This window comes from Leopardus geoffroyi, chromosome B2, assembly GCF_018350155.1.
Source record: "Leopardus geoffroyi isolate Oge1 chromosome B2, O.geoffroyi_Oge1_pat1.0, whole genome shotgun sequence".
Lineage (NCBI taxonomy): Eukaryota > Metazoa > Chordata > Mammalia > Carnivora > Felidae > Leopardus > Leopardus geoffroyi.
Window position 1 is genome coordinate 99,031,901 of NC_059332.1, and position 20,794 is coordinate 99,052,694.

A 20,794-nucleotide genomic window follows, 5' to 3' on the forward strand; every position below is an offset into this window, starting at 1 on the left:
ATAGAGGTTAAACAGTTCACAGTGTTTAGTTTTTGCAGTTAGGTGACAAATTTGGGTAGCATTTATAGCATTAAGAATTTACTGTATTAAACTCATCCATCCCCTAAGTATCATATATTGCTTCATAGTTTAAACCCCCTGTTAAGTGAGATATGCTCTCTTTGAGAAGTATATGATCTCTGAAGACTAAGGAAGGATTAGTTGTACCTGTTGACATCCTTTAGCTGGCTGTAAGATGAGACCAGTTCTTCCCTTGGCCACTAACCCTATACCTGATTACTGTTTCCTCTAGAATTCATGGAAACCACTACTTAGGTAGGCCTGTTTTTGCTTTAATACCTGCATAACTTGGAGGAACCGTTAGACCCAGTGCTATTCCATTCTTGGGTGGAGCTTTTTGGTTCTGTTTAACCTTCTGGACAAGATATGTTTAAATGCATATTGAAGGTATAATGATTCTCTTGGTTTGGTGTGACCGTTCAGTGTGAATGCTCTGATAGCTTTAACTCGATTTCTAAGAGCTGTTGATCTATGGACGACCAGTCTATGTCACTCTAATAGCTAGAAGATCCAGTAAGTTTGCCGGGACCCGCTTTCTCAAGAGAGGCGCAAACTGTGAGGTAAGATGGAGAAGCAACAGTGCTGCTGACATTTTCACCTTTCACATCTGTTTTGCTTTCAGAGGAAGCAAAGTGGAATTCTAGAAGATGGCATTTGTTAGTTTGGGACATGATCAAGAGAATAATTAATTCCCCGGAGTGTCTGAAACTTGGGAAATATGACTAATATATACAGATGTTCTGGAAAATCAGCTATCTTAGAGCAAGTTATGCAATGCCTTGGGGAGTTGTGACAAGTCTAACGTTGTGGACAATGAGCCATTTCAGTAATATATGACAAAATGTAGTGCATATTTAGTGTAAAGACTAAAATAGCAAAGCTCCTCCATCTGAGGAATAAGTGGAGGGAGCACTTGCTGGAAATGCATCTTTTTTAAAAATATTTTTTAATGTTTATTCATTTTTGAGAGAAAGACACACAGAGCGTGAGTGGGGGAGGAGCAGAGACAGAGGGAGACACAGAATCCGAGGCAGGCTCCAAGCTCTGAGCTGTCAGCACAGAGCCGGATGTGGGGCCCGAGCCCACGAATTGGGAGATCATGACCTGAGCTGAAGTCCGCACTTAACTAACTGAGCCACCCAGGTGCCCCGGAAATGCCTCCCTGATGAGAAGACAAAGTAGAGCAAGGCATGGAAACCCTTAATTCCACTCCCTCTGCTTTAGGTTGGCTCAAGGGAGGCTCCTTATTCAGCTCACCCCTGGAAAATAACCACAGCAGAAATTCCGTCCTGCCATCAGTCATGTAATCCCCTCTGAGTGTTTCATCTCCATTTGCAGTAGACAGCTTGAGTCTTATGCAGATGTGTGTTTGAGTAGACAGATTGAGTGAGACACTGAGCTTTAATCCGGGGCAAAAATAGCAGCATTGTTCTTAAAATTATATCAGCACAATGAAAGTATTTATAACTGGTGCTCTAAGAAAAATTGGAATTTTGCTATGTCACTTACTTTTGAATATTTTAAGGATAATCAAACAGACATGAAAATTATTCTTCATCATATCCTTACATACATACTTTTTACAAGTAAACCGAACTCAAGAACTTTTTTTTTTTTTTTTTTTTTTTGCTTCTTTCCATCAGGCATTATTTGAATCTCACTGTTTTGTCCCTTCCATTCCTCCCCGGTCTTCAGAACTAAAGTTTTATATTCTGCTGGTCTTGCTGACCTCCAGTATAATTTCATGTAATTGTTTTCCTTTTCTGTCCCTCTCTGCCATTTATATCACTCAGGCTGTTCTCTGTCTGCTACTTGTATTATTAGCTACTTAATTTGATTTTTTCCTCGTCTATTCTCGGCTATTTTTAATTGCCTTTTTTGTTGTTGCATTTTAATGGCTTTCCTTTTCTAATGTGCACATTGAATATTGATCAACATTTACCTCTTTAAAATGTTCTAAAATGGGAATTATAATTTCATTATATACTTGGAAATTTGTTCCATTAAAAAATTCTGAGAACATAAAATATCTTTAAATGCCACCTTTCTTTCCAGGGCGATGTTGCAAATGAAGTGGAGACTGAACAAATACTCTGCGATGCTTCTGTGATGTCTTTTACCGCAGGAAGTTATTCTTCTTATGTACAAGTTAGAGGATCAGTGCCTTTATACTGGTCTCAGGACATTTCAACTATGATGCCTAAACCACCTATTACGTGTACGTGGAACAATCTTTTTAATAGTAACCCTTTTTTTAACCCACATTTAGAGATGATGAACAGAAATCTCATAAATTCTTAGATTTTAACCAAGTTTTGCTACTGGAAGGTAGATAATTTAGAAGAAGGACATCTGTTATTTTTATTCAATAACTTTATAAGTTTTCTTTAATTTTGGCTGCTAGTAAATTGTATTTTACTTCAGAAATGTAAGAATCAGTCAAATTCAATAAATACGTGTAGAAGGAGGGTCTGATAAGCTCCAGAGGAATTTGGGAAGTGAAACTACTAGATTAATTGAATTAATTAATTGAAACTACTAGTTGTATTGCATTTTTTTTAAACATTAAAAAACAAAACCAAGCCCTATGCGTCCTTATTCTTGCTTTATAATTTTTATTTTGGTATTTATTTATTCATCCTTTTTATCCCCCTCAGTGGATCAGGCAGATCCATTTGCACATGTGGCTGCCCTTCACTTTGACCAGATGCTTCAAAGGTTTGGCTCCCCCATCATCATCTTGAATTTAGTGAAGGTATGGTGTGCTCATCTGTTTGCTTAGGAAATTCAGTCACACCAGAAAAATCTTTCCTTGGCACAAAGGGGTTTAACAAGCTTGCTTTATAGACTTTCTGTGTTGTGACAGAGTACTGTGTCTGATTGTCGAAGGCATTGTCCTTTGGCCTTAGATTCTGTGTGGCCTCTTCCCTGGGTAACTGGGAGAATCAGCAGTATGTCTTCAAGGGAAGAGGGTGGTGCTGTCTGTCCGTCTTCTGAGTCTCCAGGACAGATTGGAGAAGGAAGCATGGAGATCACACAGTCACAGCCTAGTCTTGATACACCCCATTCCTTAGACAATCCAGAGATCTCTTAGGAAAGCTAATATGTAGTAGTAAGGTCTAAAGGCTAGATTCAGAAATTGGGGTACTACTGTGGTTCAAGAACCAGGTGGACAAAGTGGTGGCATGGCCTTACAGTTCTGTGCTTCCTTGTGAGAGGCGTCTGGGCAACATACCTCGTGTATATAAGTAGGCACTCAGGTCATTAGCCTAGGATGGAGAGCAGGGAGAGCGGGTAATAAATTGTATCTGTCTCTGTTGCATTGAAAGAATCTCAGTCCACAGCCACGAAGACACCGAAAGCATGAAGAGCAAGGGTTTTGTTATGGTCGCAGCAGTGGCCAACAACTTAGTGTCTGAGGTTATTCTGAGAGGTTGATTAAGAAATGTTAATTTAATCAACACCAAGGAATCCTGTGTCCATTTAGTTCATTATTTAACAAGTATTCTTGAAGGTTTCCTTTGTGCCAAGACAGTCACAGAAACAATTCCTGCCTTCACAGAGCTAATAGTCTAATGGAGGAGGTGGTGAAGTAATGCAGAGGTGCCGAGACAGGCTAAACGGTGCTATGAGAGCTTATAATGGGAGAGAAGTTTCCCCCAAGGAGATGATGAGTCATCACAGACTGAAGGAAGAGGCATTAACTAGGCCAAGAAGAGAGGGAGTAATATTCAACTCAGAACAGCAGGTACCACGGCCTGGGTCGGATATGGTACCTTTGAGGAAGGGAAGGCCTTATGGCAGGGGCCTTGCTGATGAGGACCAGAGAGCCTGTTGTGAGACGAGGCTGAAGAGATAGTTCTGGCCAGACCATGCAGAGCATTGTAGGGTGTGTTGATGAGTGTGGTCTTTATCCTGGGAGTGTAATGGAAAACCATTGAAGGTTTTGCATGATTGCGAGGATTGTGGTCTGATGTATATTTTGAAAAGGTCATCCTGACCTCAACAAAGAGAACATGTAGATTGGCACAAGGTTAAAGAATATGTCGGAAGGCCACATAGGAGGTTATTCCAGTTATCCAGAAAAGGGGTGACCCTGGTTTAAACCAGGGTGGTATGGTAGAGCTGAGGAGAAGTGTATGGAAGCAGTAGACTCGGTGATGGGCTGGATTTGAGATGAGGGAGAGGGAGATGTCAGGTTTGATCCCTGGGCTTCTGGTTACTCAGGTGGATGGATGGTGATACCATTCACCAAAATAGGGAACGCTGGCTCTTCTTCATGGTTTACAAAGTCCATATAATATGGTTAGAAGCTATGGCTAAATGGACATTCAGTCTATGATGTTTGAAGTAATTCTGTATTCAATACGCAGACTCAAAAAATAACATCCGAGACATGTGATTGTAAAGTGTGCTTGCCCAGGTTTCTCAAATGTACATTTATTAACAAAATATATTTGTTAATATTTAAAGGTTAATCAGGGGACTTAAAAAATTGTACTCGTTCATCATTCCATTGTCCTAAAAATCCTGGCAATAATTAGAGATAAGTAGAAAATAGTTTGGAGATTAAGTTGCTATTTTGTGGAATAGAAAAAAGTTTTTTGTTGTTTTTGCTGTTAGTTATTTTATTCATACGTTAAAAGATGTTTATTTAGTTCATTTGGAAAAAGTACTAATTTGTGATTAGAGTCAAAGAATGCATTTGTGTGTATTGAATGATACTGAAGGATATTCACTTTTTTTTTAAAGTCTATTTATTTATTTAGAGAGAGAAAAAGAGCGTGTGCACAGGGGAGGGGCAGAGAGAGAGAGGGGGAGAGAGAATCCCAAGCAGGCTCTGCACTGTCAGCACAGAGCCCGATGTGGGGTTCGATCCCACGAACCCATGAGATCATGACCTGAGCTGAAATCAAGAGTCAGCCACCCAGTCAGCCGCACCCAAGGATGTTCACTCTTTATTCTGTCTCTGTATGAAGTCACTAAAATGAAATGCTTTTCTTGATTTCTTTTCTTTTTTACCCTGTGTTGTAATCCCACCCCTACCCCACCTTCCCTAGTTGTGGAAGTTTGAGGTGCTGGTTGACGTTTTGTAGCAATCCATGCACGGTCAGTACCACTACTGGGGAATCAAGAGGAAGGCAACCTGGAATCAAGCACTGAACGTGTTTAGTCTGGGGGCCGTGGGTGACAGGCAGTGGGGGAGTCTCTGACTTCTTGAAGTGATACTTAAAATCACTTGCATTTGTGACGTTTTCATCTGGTTGTAATAGGACTCTGCGACCCAAAGGAGGTTGACTAAACCCACTACCACTAATCCACGATGGACAGACAAGGCATAAAGCAGATTCTTTTTACATGGAGATGATCTAAGGTTGATTAAATAACCTTTTCTCTCCCTCTCATAAAGTGTCAGATTTGATCAAAAAATTTCAAAAAGGTTTTGTTTCCCTAGTTGATTCAAAGTGCTTTTGAGAAAAATTCCAGATACATAATTTAATTTTCTCGGATGTAAACAGCTAAATACATGTTCATCCTAAACTGATTTAACACTGTTCTTAATCAACTCTTTTCTAATTCCTCCATTTGACTTATTCAGCTGTGCAGAAGAGATACCCTTTTTGTTTCCACAGTGGCTATCTAATTACATTCATGACAATTAATAACTAATACCATGACTGAAAACAGCAGAGACCCATTTTGATGCCAGCGATAGTGCCTCAACACCATGTTGGTGTCACTGTCACTGAATTGTTTTTCTTTGTTTCTAAGTGAAGTCCTGATCAGGATAACAATAAAAATGGCTGATTGTTATTAATAGTTCTCACATGACAGTTACTCTGATAAGAGATTATTGTGTTATATCTCTTTTAAACCTCACATTATCACTGTAAGGGAGATACTATTGTTACCCCATTTTATAGATGAAGAAATAGAGACCCTGGAAAGGTGAGAACCTTGCCCAAGGCTATGTGGCTAGCAGGCAGCTGAGCCAGCATTCCAGCCACAGAGCTGTACTGGAACACACTAGCCTCTCTCCTTTTTTTAAAAAAAAAAATTTAATGTTTATTTTTTAAAAGAGAGAGAGAGAGACAGAGATAGAGAGCAAGTGGGAGAGGGGCAGAGAGAGAGAGAGAGGGAGACACAGCATCTGAAGCAGGCTCCAGGCTCTGAGGTGTCAGCACAGAGCCTGACGTGGGGCTCGAACCCATGAACCACGAGATCACGACCTGAGCTGAAGTCGGATGCTTAACCGATTGAGCCACCCAGGCGCCCCTGCATTAATGTCTCTTAAATGAGAGGCATGTAATATGTAAGGAGGTACAGCAGGCAGGGAGGCAGAAGGTAAGATTTGGTCCATGAACACCTCTCAACTTCAGTTCAGCCACAGTGTTGAAAGGGGAGAAAGTGCCTCGCTTGGCTACCTCACAGGGTGTTTAAGAGTCAAATTTAGAAACACATGTAGGCTGCAAAACACTCTCAGCCAGTTTAGAGATTATCCATCCAGACCTAGTGGATTTCTGTCTTGTCCTTAGCGGGCTGGAGTTCAGGGTTTCGTTCTTCTGGTCCTTGGGGAGTTCTTTTCTGCCAGAGTGGGGTGTGGAGGGTGGAGACGAGGCCTGGGAGGGTGAACTGAGCTTCTTGGAGCTGCAGGAGGTTATTAAAAAGAAATCTCCTCTCCTTGAATTTTTGAAGCTAATTATCTGTTGACTTTAATTCCATGAAGTATTTATTTCTTTGAATTTATATTATTTTTATTTTAGGCTTTTTTTTTTCCAGTATATTTAAGACTTAGGCTTCTTGCCTTAGCTGAAAAGTAAAAATGTTGAAAGTCTCTTCCTCTGACTTAAGGTAACTAGAACCCTGAAAATGTTTCATTTTTGATAAAGGAACGAGAGAAAAGAAAGCATGAGAGAATTCTGAGTGAAGAACTTGTAGCTGCTGTGACGTACCTCAACCAGTTTTTGCCTCCTGAGCACACCATTATTTATATTCCTTGGGATATGGCCAAGTACACCAAGAGGTGAGTAGATGTCCATATGTTTGGTTCTGATATTTTCCTTTTCTTGTGACATAAAGGAGCCGGAAGCTGCTCTCCATGGTAAAGTAAACGTTCTCTTTTAATTTCCTTCATGAACCCACTGAGGGGCTGTTTTGGTGCTGATGTATAATTTATGTACATTAATTAATTGTATACAATTAATGTATAAATTAATTGACCAAACTCTTTTTCTTGCCCACCACCGATACCACCTGCACATTCTCTTTTAAGTAACTAGTCACTTCAGGACATCTCTGCTCCACGCTTTCCCTTACAGCCATTAGTTTCACTGTGCCCTGTTTCATCTTGTCCCCATTTGGTCACCTTCTCAGATACCACTTTTGGCAGATCTGGCTTGTGGATGAACCTATAGTGACTCCTGACTGTTCATAGGCAATTCAAACTCTTAGTGTAGTGTTAAAGCCCCATTCCAGAATGTAGTAACTTTTTCTTTATACCCGGGCTGTTCTCTTCCTAGAAGATGAAACTGCATGCCCAGCCTCCAGGGTGGCAGCCAGGGTCCCATTCCTGAGCCTTTTCTTCTGTGTTTTGACCCCCACCTCCCTGGGCTGCATTCCTACCTCTCCTTTACCTGTCAAGGACCTGACTCAAAACTCTGGTCATCCAAGGAACTTTCTTTCCTTAACCTTACATTGTCCTTTTACTCATTTACTAGGTGTTCATATTAACACTAAGTTCATTCTGAGGTGTTGTTCATTTTTTTAATGTTACCGTACTGTTTTGTACTTTAACTCATTGTACTTTTTTCTAACTCATTTCGTGTGGTTAGATGCCCATGCACACACACACACACATACGCACACATTTTCCTAGAGTCTAAGACTGATTACAGGTTGGCACCATTCATATTTATTTTCCAGTGTTTTCTTCCCCTGCCACCCGCACTGTGCATTGTATTCTGCTCACATTTTATGAATGCGTATTGACTTGACTGATTTGACTCTTAAGTAGTAAAAGGCTTTGGGAGAAGCTCTCCTGGGGATGTAATGTGCCAAGATTAAGGCTTGCCAAGAGTTGATACAGGCCCTTCATGTCTCTTGCACCAAATCTTGCTAGTTATTGAACACACATTATATTGCAGAAATTAATTGTTACAATGTTCCTGTTGAATACAAACCGGACATTTTAAAACTTAAATCCCAGGATCCACATAAGAGTGAAAACATATGGTATCTGTCTTTCTCTTTATGACTTATTTCACTTAGCACAACACTCTCCAGATCCATCCACGTTGCTACAAAAGGCCATATTTCATTCTTTCTCATTGCCAAGTAGTATTCCATTGTGTATATAAACCACAATTTCTTTATCCATTCATCAGTTGACAGAAGACCATGGGAGAGGAGAAGAAAAAAAAAAAGTTAGAGAGGGAGGGAACCAAACCATAAGAGACTCTTAAAAACTGAGAATAAACTGAGGGTTGATGGGGGGGTGGTGGGTGATGGGTATTGAGGAGGGCACCTGTTGGGATGAGCACTGGCTGTTGTATGGAAACCAATTTGACAATAAATTTCATATTAAAAAAAACCCTTAAATCCCTGTCATTACTGTAGACTTTATTTGCTTCTGATGTAGAGATAAGTATACATTAGACTTGTCTCTTCTCACTTTTCTCATTCTTCCTTCTCTCCTCAGCAAGCTGTGTAATGTTCTTGATCGACTGAATGTGATTGCAGAAAGTGTGGTGAAGAAAACTGGGTTCTTTGTAAACCGCCCTGATTCTTACTGTAGCATTTTGCGGCCAGATGAAAAGTATGTATGGTGTAAAAACTTAAATCAAGAATTTTGCTCTTGTGGATAAAAATATTGTAAATATGAGCAGTTTGTATTACTTGAAAGATGGATGAATTTATTTCTTTGGGGAGACAAGACAAGCTGCTCATGTGATTGTGGAATGAACTTTCACTATCGGCATGGGATTTCCTCTGGCGGTTGTATAGACTTCTGATGGAAGCCACAGAATATCTCTTATTCATGGAATAAACATCTCCCAAGTAAAATTTTCTGCAATGAATTCTATTTTTCAGCATTAAGGGCAGGAATTTTTTTCCATAGACTAAATACATTTATGAAATGTAAATTTTTTCCTATGACATTTTTATGAAAACCATGTTTATCACTGTATTATAGTTATTGTTCACAAACCTTTCTTCATTACTACTTTGTGAGCTTCTTTAGATCAAGGATCCTGTTTTATGTGTCTTTTAATGAACTAATGTTATACCTTCCCAGCATTTTATTTTCAGCTAACAAAGTTAATTATAATGGTAAAAACCAAAAAACCGCACAGAGCAAAAACCAACTGTCGTGTGTATGTCTTTAGAAATCATCCTTTTCTGGGGCGCCTGGGTGGCTCAGTCAGTTAAGTGTCCAACTTTGGTTTAGGTCATGATCTCACAGTTCGTGAGTGAGTTCGAACCCCGTGTTGGGCTCTGTGCTGACAGCTCAGATCCTGCAGCCTACTTCCAATTCTGTGTGTGTGTGTCTCTCTCTCTGTCCCTCCCCAGTCACACTCTGTCTCTCTGTCTCTATCTCTCTCTCCCTCAAAAATAAATAGACAAATAATAAAAGAAAGAATCCTTTTGTTACAGTTTGAATTTTGGGATATCTGTGACAGTGGTCCTCAAGACCATCCCCAGGATTCTTGATTCATGAGGAAACATCAAACATTCAGCATATTGTTGTACTCATGGCTGTGATTTATTAATGTCAAAGGATACAAAGCAAAATTCGCAAAGGGAAAAGGCATATGTGGCAAAGTCCGGAGGAAATAGGTGAAACTTTCAAAGTTCTCTCTTAATGGAGTCACACAGAACATGCTTAACTCCCCCTGCAACCTGTTGTCACAGCATGTGTGAAATGTTGCCAATCAGAGAAGATTATTAAATACTCAGCGTCAGGGTGTTTTATTGGAGGCTGGTCCCCTAGACAGCTCTGCTTGACACATACCAAAATTCCTGACTCCCGTAAGGAAAGAGGTTGTTCAGCAAAACCATGTTGTCTCTACAGACAGTTTAGGTACAGTGAGGCACTCTTGTCTGTCAGGGAATGGGAACACAAGTTCCCAGATGCCAGCCAAGGACCAACTGTGTTAGCAGGCCTTTCTGAGGAAAGCAGTCAGACCTGTTAACTCTTTTCTGTACTGCACCTTCTTTTAAATAATTAAAATATCTTGGGGGTCCCCTGGTGGCTCAGTTGGTGAAATGTCCGACTCTTGGTTTTGACTCAGGTTACAATCTCATGGTTTCATGAGTTTTAGCCCCACGTCCGGGCTCAACAGTGTAGAGCCTGCTTGGGATTCTCTCTCTCTCTGCCCCCCCCCCCCCCCCCCCCGGTCACACTGTCTCTGTCTTTCTCAAACTTAAAAATTTTTTTTAAATAATTAAAATATCTTAAGAAATTAAAATGTTTTAAATAATTAAAATATTTTAAATAATTAAAATAAAATAGCAATTTCATTATATAGTACTTAGAACATACCCCCAGGCATTCATTAGCACATGGAGAAAATAAGAAGGAGGGAAAATAATAAGGAAGTCTGCAAAAACAACCAAAGGTATGCAACAAAATTCCGTGAAATAAAGCTAGAGGAGGTGGAGAATCTTAACACTGAGGGAAGGAGGATAAGGCTTGGAAGATTTTATTAGAAAGATCCCCTGCAATTACTATTCATGTCTGTAGAGACCAAAGAGGAAATAGGCTTAAATTAATGCAACAGGGATTTTGGTTGAACATGGGTGATAAATGCCTGAGTTGTGCGACACTGGGGCAAGTTAAGTTGCTTCTTTCCTGAGTTTCCCTGTGTTCTCCGTGAGGAGGGAGAGCGTGGATAGCATTCCATCTTGGTTATTTGCATATTCACTTACCAGAAAGAATGAAAGTAAGCAGACTCAGCTGGTCATTCTGGTGCATTCAGCCCTATTACTTTGATTCTTTATAAAGAGCTAGTACCAAAAATGAATATAGATTATGCTATTAAAATTTTTTTAAAGCATCTATTTTTAAACACAGGTGGAATGAACTAGGAGGATGTGTGATTCCCACTGGTCGCCTGCAGGTATAGATATTATATTAATAGTGAATAGAATCTGTATTCGCAGTGCATGATGTTTTCTGAAAGTAGTTGTGGAGAGAGATATACTTCTTATTTAATGCAAAATTCTTAATCAGGATTTTTAAAAGCCTTACTGCTAGTGTTTAACTCTTACAAATGATGTGCAACTAAAATAATAATGGCCTGTGGATTTTTTCTTAAACATTATAATTTTTATTATTGGAAATTGAAACATAAACAAATGGGAAAAGAATAAATTCGAATCACTTTGGAAAATGACCCAGATACATCACCGTATATATTAATCATGCTTTAATAAAAATAAGGCCCCAACCACTGAATATTTGGTTTCTACAATAAAAGAGATCTATCAGGGAAAAAGCAACATATTTTACTAATCGGTACATGTGGAAAATGTTAGTTATCTGTTTTATCTTAAACTCAAAAAGAAAATTCAAATATAGACTAGAAGGTATAGCAATGCCATTGCAGCAATATTAAGTGAGCAGCAAATGTAACCTTTTATAATGTTCTTCATTATTTGTGCAGGAATAATACCCTGCCTACAGCTTTTCTTCTGCTTTTTAAGAAAAGAAATCTAAAGTGGCATAGAAGCAGTTTTGGTCACTGAATAATGGTTGGAAAATCTTAAGGTATTTCTCTTTAGACTGGTGTTCTTCGAACCAACTGTGTGGACTGTTTAGACCGCACCAACACGGCACAGTTTATGGTGGGAAAATGTGCTTTGGCTTATCAGCTGTACTCCTTGGGACTGATCGACAAGCCTAATCTACAGTTTGATACAGATGCAGTTAGGTAAATCTTCTTTTCTGCCTTTTGAGTGCTGGTAATGACAGAAAGCAAAACTGATTAGTAATAAGGAATTCTATGAACTTGTTTCTTCATTTAGCTTCTCAAAAATTATGTTGCTAAAGCTATTCAAATTAATTCTGTAATAAATATTTTTATTAAAGACCTGTGTGTTATTGCCATGGTTTTTATTTTTTGTTGGTGTTAATTATCAGTAAACACTATGCTCTTTAGATAAATCCAAAGTGCTTTAGATAAACACAGACTAGTGGTTTTAAAAAAAAAAATAAATTCAGACTGCATTAGAAAGAAAAAGTAATGTGACTTCGTACATTTGGAATTAAAAATATAAGGCATATAAAAGATTGATTCTTCATTAAGGATTACTGTGTCTTCGCTGCTCATTGGATCCATGGCACTGCGTGAAGTGCTGTTTCTTGAAAATACAATGATGGTTGTTATCGGTCATCTGATGGAGTCGTAAAGGCTCTGTTGAGCAAAGAGATCAGCTTCCAAATGGCCAAATCCACAGATACCGCTGCACTGAAAATCTTAACAGGCACGGGAAGAAATACGAGTTTCAAACGTGTTTTTAGGAAAGGATATGGTTTGTCTGTCCCAGAAAGGCAGAAAATTCTGTTGTGGGAGATAAATTGATCTGAAAAATCAATTAGAAAGATGAAAAATGTTCGAAGTCTTTCAATAAGGTTAGAACCACCGTGGTCTGGCTTTGGTGGGTTACGTTTTTGGTGCCCTTACTTCCTTTTCAGTGTTTTCTTTGATTTTGTTACTTTTTAGATTATCACTATAGTGTATATTTTGCACGTACATTTATCATCAAGAGTCTACTTGAAAGGCTTTTAGGAATTCAAAGGTGGCTAAGTGAAGAGCGTGTGTAACACTTTCGGTAAAATTTTTTAATGTTTGTTTTTCTTTGGTTTAGGTTATTTGAGGAACTCTATGAAGATCATGGGGATACCCTGTCCCTTCAGTATGGTGGTTCTCAACTTGTTCACCGTGTCAAAACCTACAGAAAGATAGCACCATGGACCCAGCACTCAAAAGACATCATGCAGACCCTGTCCAGATATTACAGCAATGCTTTTTCAGGTAATTCTGGAATAATAAGCATTTCTACAACTTTACCTGATGTGCATTTTTCTTCTTATGCATTTTCCTTTTTTAAGCAATCTGGCTAAGTGAAATCAAAATTAAATGTTTTGAAAGTTTAAATAAAATAGAATCTCACTTTGAAGGTGCTCAACAATAGATTTGTTGTCTCACAGTTCTGGAAGCTGGAAGTCCAAAATCAGGGTATGAGCAGGGCCGTGCTCCTTCTCCCTGAAGGCTCCAGGGGAGAATCCTAACTTGCTTCTTAGCTTCTGATGATTGCTGGTGATCCGTGGCTTGCAAGTACGGCACTTTAATTTCTGCCTCTGACTTTGCCTGACATTTTCCCCTTGTGTCTGTGTCTTCATGGCACTTTCCCTGTGAGTCCCTCTCTTCATGTAAGGACACTAGTCCTAGTGGATTATGGGCTGCCCTACTCTAGAGTGACTCTGTCTTTTTTTTTTTTTTTTTTTTTTAATTTTTTTAGTGTTTATTTTTGAGAGAGAGACAGAGTGTGAGTGGGGAAGGGGCAGAGAGAGAGGGAGACACAGAATCCAAAGCAGGCTCCAGGCTCTGAGCTGTCAGCACAGAGCCCCACACGGGGCTCGAACTCACAAGCCATAAGATCATGACCTGAGCCAAACAAGGTCACTTAACCAACTGAGCCACCTAGGTGCCCCTAGAGTGACTGCATCTTAACTGGATCATATCTGCAAAGACTCAACTTCTGAATAAGGTCACATTCACAGGTCCCAGGGCTTACGACTTTACCATATCTTTTGGGGGGACACATTTCAACCTGTAACACTCGTGTAAGTAGTGTGCCAATATGTTCCTATCTCTCTGGGGGTGGGTTACCATGGAAAAGGTTGAAAACTGTTCTGATGGAAAGGGAGCATCCACTCTTCTGTACTCTGTTATCATTGTCCCTATGATGGGAATGATTATTGATATATAAGGACCAAGTAAAGTGTTTTTTAATAAGACTGGGGGACAGAGAGAATGAATGTGTAGCTGTACATTATTTAAAAAGCAAGGAGTACTATTAAAAGATAGAACATGGTCGTGGAAAGATAAGACAAAATTGTCCACAACTGCGAGAAGAACTACTATGAAAGCAATTATTTTATGAATAATGTGGCTAAAACAGACTTTATTTTGAGAAGCATGGTGTCGTTGGGGTGTACAACTTATTTTAAAAACACAGTGGATATTATGTTAGGACAATATATTTATAGAACCATTCTCTTTAAAGCACTCAAGATAACTTTACAAAACTTAACTTCCTTACGTTATTCCTCTGGGGTGGGCAGGAAGATGCTTGAAATTAAGTTGTTAGGAATTTTTTTCCTCTCATTACCAAAAAAATTTATGTAGACAGACAAACAGCAAATTAAGTCAAAAGATAAGCTATGGAGAATTTTGAAACCTACCATCAAATGCTAATTTTCTTTAGATATAAACAGCCAGTATTTCCTTTAGATGTAATAAGCCAAAATAAAGAGACCAACAGTTTAAGAGAAAAAAATAGGCAAATGCAATGTACGGTTCGTAGGGAAAAAAATGCAATGGATTCCAAACATATGAAAGAAAGCTCAACTTCACTATCTTGGCTATTGTATGTAATGCTCCAGTGAACATAGGGGTGCGTCTTTTTGAATCAGTGTTTTTGTTTTCTTCGAATAAATACCTAGAAGTGGAATTGCCAAATCATATGGTAGTTCTTGTTTTAATTTTCTGAGGAACCTTTGCACTGTTTTCCACAGTGGCTGCACCATTTTACATTCACACTAACAGTGCACAAGGATTCCCTTTTCTCTGATTCCTGGCCAACACTTGTTACTTGTTGTCTTTTTGATAATAGCCATTCTGACAGATGTGAAGTGATATTTCATTGTGGTTTTGATTTGCATTCCCTGGTGATTAGTGATGTTGAGTATCTTTTCATGTGTCTCTTGGCCATCTATATGCCTTCTTTGGAGAAGTTTCTCTTCCGGTCCTCTGCCCATTTTTTAATCAGTTTTTTTTTCAGTTTATTTATTTATTTTGAGAGATAGAGAACAAGTGGAGTAGGTGCAGAGAGAGAGATGGGGAAGGAGGGTGGAGAGAGAGAATCCCAAGCAGGCTCCACGCTGTCAGCACAGAGCCCAGTGCGGGGTTCAGACTCACAAACCATGAGATCATGACCTGAGCTGAGATCAAGAGTTGGGCACTTAACCGACTGAGCCACCCAGGTGCCCCGATTGTTTGATTGTTTTTAATCAATTGTTTTGTTTTGTTTTTTTATATTCTTTATATATTTTGAATATTATCCCCTTATTGGGTATATCATTTGCAGATATCTTCTCCCATTCAGTACATTATCTTTTCATTTGTTGATGGTTTCCTTCACTGTGCAAAAGCTTTTTAGTTTGATGTAGTCCCATTTGTTTATTTTTACTTTTGTTGCCCTAGGTTGTTAGGAATTTTATTGTTGGTTTGTGTAGACAGATTGATGCTATATGGGCAACCCACCTGAGTCTCTTTCAGGCTCATTTTAAAAATTGTTCTGAAGCTTCACATATTAGCATGCTCTGAGCTTTGTCTTTAAGAAGTATCTTTGGTTTCCAACATAGCTGGTTACATCAGCAGTTGGAGGATGCCAATAAGGAAAGAAGAGATACCTAGATACTACCTTCAGGTGTTAGGAAGAGCTTTATAATTATAACTGTCTGAAGGACCTTGATAAGCTCCTTCTAAATTTTTTTTTTTTTTTTTTTTACATTTACTTTGGTAAGCTGAATTTTTTTGCTGAAGCTTGTTGAATTTAAATCCTATTATAAGAGGGTGGGTGGCTCAGTCAATTAAGTGGCCGGTGAAATGGTTAAGCTGCCGGTTAAATGTCCAACTCTTGATTTCACCCCAGGTCATAATCTCACAGTTGTGGGATTGAGCCCCATGTCAGGCTCTGTGCTGGGCATGGAGCCTGCTTGAGATTTTCTCCCTCCCTCTCCCTCTGCCCCTCCTCCACTTGCGTGCATGTACTCTCTCTCTCCCCCAAAAGAAAAATAAATAAAATAAATCCTATTATAAGAAAGAAAGAGAAGATATAGGATACCTTCAGCAGTTAATAACAGATCTGTACACATGCATAAATACATACAGACAGGCACACATGTGTAATTTATAATTATTGTGTGTGTGTGTGTGTGTGTGTATGTGTGTGCATACATGCATAGGGGAGAATCAGATCCTTCTCAAACAGATTTTAAAAAAAGAAAAGTTCACAAGGTAAAGACCACAAAGCCTACCATACTTGGAAAACATATGGAGGTGGCACCACACAGCATTATGATAGTGCTGTAAAGTAGTGGGACAGTTTCTTTCCCTGTCTGCTCACCACTGGAACAGGGGCATACGAGGGAGAACATTTTAGTTTATCAAGACTAGTGAGACAGCCTTCTAAGGTGATCCTTCTGAGGTTTAGAGTGAATAAGCTGTGTTTGGCTATAGCAGGAAGAAGACACTTGGCAAAAATTTTTGTTTTAATAACATTTTTAATAACATTAATAACTATTCACCTTTCCTGCAACCAAAGCAGTTAAACTTGGCAGAAGAAAAAGTTGCAACTAAGTACTCTCAGTTTAACCCCTCTGCCATGCTTTGAATGCCATCCCTTCATGCTTTCCCTGTAGCTTTCGTTGCTGCACATAATCCGTTTCCCCCTCTCTACTGCTTCATTTCCATTAGCATGAAAGCACTCCTTGGTATTTTCTTTTTGACTTTTCCTTCCATCCTCAGTCCTGTGTCCTCCCTCCAGCTACAGTCCTTTTCCTTTGCGTTCCTAAGCAAAACCTCTCTAGTTATCTGCCTGCCTGTTTCCTCTTGTATCCTGTTCTCTCTACCTGTTCCACTGGGCATCCTCCCTATTATGCCACTGAACCTGTGCTTTTCAGATTCACCAGGAGTCTCCATATTGCCAAGCCAATGGTCACTTTTCTGCCTTCATCTTATGGGGCCTGTCACCAGCTTTGATCACAGTTGACCATTCCCTCTTTCTTGAAACTCACCTGTGTAATATCTCACTCAGTCTCCCTATTGATGTCTCCTGCCCCATTTCTAAACCCTCTTCTTTTCTTTCTGCACTTTTACCTTAGGGGCATCTCATCCAGCTCTTAAGTACCATGCATTTGACACTCACCTTTGTATCTCTAACTTTTGACTTCTCTGTTGAGTCCCAGACTTGTTTACCTAAAAGCTGACCTAGCTAACATCTCTTCTTGAATGTTTTATGAGGTTTCTGTAGGTTCTATAACAAATTACCATAAAATTAGTGCCTTAAAACAACACCCATTTATTATCTCATAGTTTCTGTGGGCCAGAAGTCTGGGCACAGAATTACTCAGCTGTGTTATCCACCTAGGGTGTCACAAGGCTGAAGTAAAAATGAAGGTGATGAAGTCAAATGAAGCCAAGATTCAGTCAGTGTCGGGAACCTGGGCTCTTACCTGGAGGCTTCCACGTTCATCCAGGTTGATGGCAGAATCCCATGCAGTTAAAGGACTGAAGTCCCTGTGTCCTTGCTGGCTGTTGGCTGGGGTCATTCTCAGTTCCCAAAGGCTCCTTGCCTTCCTTGACTTGTGGCCTACTCCATCTTCAGAGCTAGCAACCATACACTGAATCCTTCTTGTGCTTCTAATCTTTCTGCCTTCCTTTCTACTCTCCTCTTCTGCCTTTGAAGGATTTTTGTGATTACAGTGGACCCACCCACGTACAATACAGGATAGTTGCGCTTTGTTGAAGTCAATGATTAGTAACCTCAGTTACATCTGCAAAGTCCCCTTTGCCATGTGATATAAAATATTTATGTGTGTGACACTAGAGAGAAAAAGGTCTTGCGGGCCAGATTGCTTACTACCATGGATATCTTTTTAAAAATTAATTATTTATTTATCATTTAAATTTTAGTTAACATACAGTGCAGATATTGGTTTCGGGAGTAGAATTCAGTGATTCATCACTTACATATAACACCCAGTGCTCATCCCAGCAAGTGCCCTCCTTAATACCCATTATCCATCTAGCTCATCTCCCACTCATCTCCCTCCATCAACCCTCAGTTCGTTCTCTATCATTAAGAGTCTCTTGTGGTTTGTTTCCCCTCTCTCCTCTTTTTCCCCCTTCCTATATATTCATCTATTTTGTTTCTTAAATTCCACATATAAGTGAAATCATATGGATTTGTCTTTGACTGACTTATTTCACTTCTCATAATACACTCTAGTTCCATCCACATTGTTGCAAATGGCAAGATTTCATTCTTTTTGATTGCCGAGTAATATTCCATTGTCTACATTTACTGCATCTTCTTTATCCACTCATCAGTTGATAGACATTTGTGTTCTCTCCATAGTTTGGCTATTGTTGATAATGCTGCTGTAAATATAAACATTGGGGTGCACGTACCCCTTTGAATATGTATTTTTATCCTGTGGGTAAATAACTAATAGTGCAATTGCTGGGTCATAAGGTAGTTCTACTTTTAATTTTTTGAGGAATCCCCATACTATTCTCTCGAGTAGCTGCACCAGTGTACATTCCCATCAACAGTACAAGAAGATTTCCCTTTCTCCACATCCTCCCTAATACCTGTTGTTTCTTGTGTTGTTCATTTTAGCCCTTCTGATAGGTGTCAGGTGGACTCTCATCATGGTTTTGATTTGCATTCCCCGGATGATGAGCGATGTTGAGCATCTTTTCATGTGTCTGTTGGCCCTCTGGATGTCTTCTTTGGAAAAGTGTCTTTTCATGTCTTCTGCCCATTTCTTCATGGGATTATTTGTTTTGGGGGTGTGGAGTGTGATAAGTTCTTTATAGATTTTGGAGACTAGCCCTTTATCCATACGTCATTTGCAAATATCTTCTCCCATTCTGTTGGTTGCCTTTTAGTTTTGTTGATTGTTTCCTTTGCTGTGCAGAGCTTTTTATCTTGAGGAAGTCCTAATAGTTCATTTTTGCTTTGGTGTACCTTGCCTCTGGTGATGTGTCTTGTGAGAAGCTGGTGTGGCCGAGGTCAAAGAGGTTGCTGCGAATGTTCTCCTCTAGGAGTTTGATGGTTTCCTGTCTTACATTTAGGTCTTTCATCCATTTTGAATTTATTTTTGTGTATGTTGTAAGAAAGTGGTTCAGTTTCATTCTTTTGCATGTCGCTGTCCAGTTTTCCCAGCACCATTTGCTGAAGAGACTGTTTTTTTTTTCCATTGGAGATTCTTTCCTGCTTTGTTGAAAATTAGTTAACTATGTGTTTGTGGGTCCATTTCTGGGTTCTGTATTCTGTTACATTGATCAATGTATGTGTTTTTGTGCCAGTACCAAAACTGTCTTGATGATTACAGCTTTGTAATACAGCTTAAAGTCCAGAATTGTGATGCCTCCCATTTTGGTTTTCTTTTTCAACATTACTTTGGCTATTTGGAGTATTTTGTAGTTCCATACAAATTTCAGGATTGTTTGTTCTAGCTCTGTGAAAAATGCACTAACTACCACAAGTATCCAGTAAGAATCTCAAGTGATCATTTTTGAGACTGACTCAAATGTGTTTCTCCACTTGGTTTTTCCACTTCAGCACCCATTGCTCAGTTCAGAAACCTAGGAATCATCCCCGATTCCTTTTATTTCCCTTACTTATCTCCCCCTCCCCCCCACCCCGGCCCCATCTCTAGGCAACTCTCATCTCAACCTCCAGAATATATTGTAAATCCTTCTGCTGTGTTTCATCCTGACTGCTGCCATGCTGGTGCAAGCAGTCTGAACAACTGTTTTAGCTCCTGATCCACCTCTTGCCTCCCTGCTTCTGCCCCTGCTGTAAATAGCAGCCAGAGGGATCTTTTCAAAACTGAAGTCAGACAGTATCACTTCCCTTTTTAAAATAAAATAAAACTCTCTACTGTAACCTACGAGGCCTTTTGTGACCTGGTGCCTTTTGTCTCTAATTTGGCTGTTTCCCTGGCCCACTGCCCTCCACCCTCTCTGGCCTTCTCTTTATTCCCGGAGCTGCCCAGTTTGTTACCCCAGCAGGCCTTTGTGTGTGTTTGTTCTGCTTGAGCACAAAGCCCCCAGAGCTTTGTGTGACCACCTCTTTCTCATTTTTACAGTTCAAATGTTACTTCCTCAGACATTTCAGCCTCTACCCCTGCCCTGACTACCCAATCCAAGTGGCTCTGTCCCCTCCCTTCGCTCCCATATTGCTCTCTTTCAGTGTCTTCATAGAACTTACATCCCTTGAATGTACCTTATACATTATTTACTTGTGTATATTTTTATTTGCCAACTGGAATGTGAACCCCACCTGGAGCCAGAGTAAGTATTATATATTACTGTTTCCCCGGTGTGGAACATATAGGTTCTTGGATGAGTGAATGAATGGTAGTTCTTTTTTTTTTAATTATGAAAGTAATTATAGAAAGTACAGAATAACTCACAATAAAATCATATAATCTTTACCTTCCAAAGATAGCCACTTGTTCATATTTAGGAGAACATGACTCTTCCATACATATAATATTTATATTCTGCATTTGCCCTTTTAGATAATGTGAATAATCTTTATGACCTTAAATATTCTTCTACAACATGATTTTTAGCAGCCTTATGGCAGTCTATCATTTAGAAACATTGTAACTTAGTTGCTATTACTTTGCATTTAGTTTCCTTTTAAA

General features: G+C 39.4%; 1 protein-coding gene across 4 annotated transcripts in view; it reads left to right on the top strand.

The window, feature by feature from the left end:
• FIG4 (FIG4 phosphoinositide 5-phosphatase) overlaps window positions 1-20,794 on the top strand; it is a 131,072-nt gene that overhangs the window by 42,617 nt on the left and 67,661 nt on the right. For all 4 annotated transcript variants that reach the window (XM_045499254.1, XM_045499255.1, XM_045499256.1 and 1 more), the window contains exons 8-15: window positions 520-620; window positions 2,116-2,278; window positions 2,718-2,815; window positions 6,951-7,084; window positions 8,759-8,875; window positions 11,135-11,180; window positions 11,845-11,993; window positions 12,931-13,097. In XM_045499254.1, coding sequence (XP_045355210.1) covers window positions 520-620; window positions 2,116-2,278; window positions 2,718-2,815; window positions 6,951-7,084; window positions 8,759-8,875; window positions 11,135-11,180; window positions 11,845-11,993; window positions 12,931-13,097 — 975 coding nt within the window. The remainder of the gene's footprint in view (window positions 1-519; window positions 621-2,115; window positions 2,279-2,717; window positions 2,816-6,950; window positions 7,085-8,758; window positions 8,876-11,134; window positions 11,181-11,844; window positions 11,994-12,930; window positions 13,098-20,794) is intronic.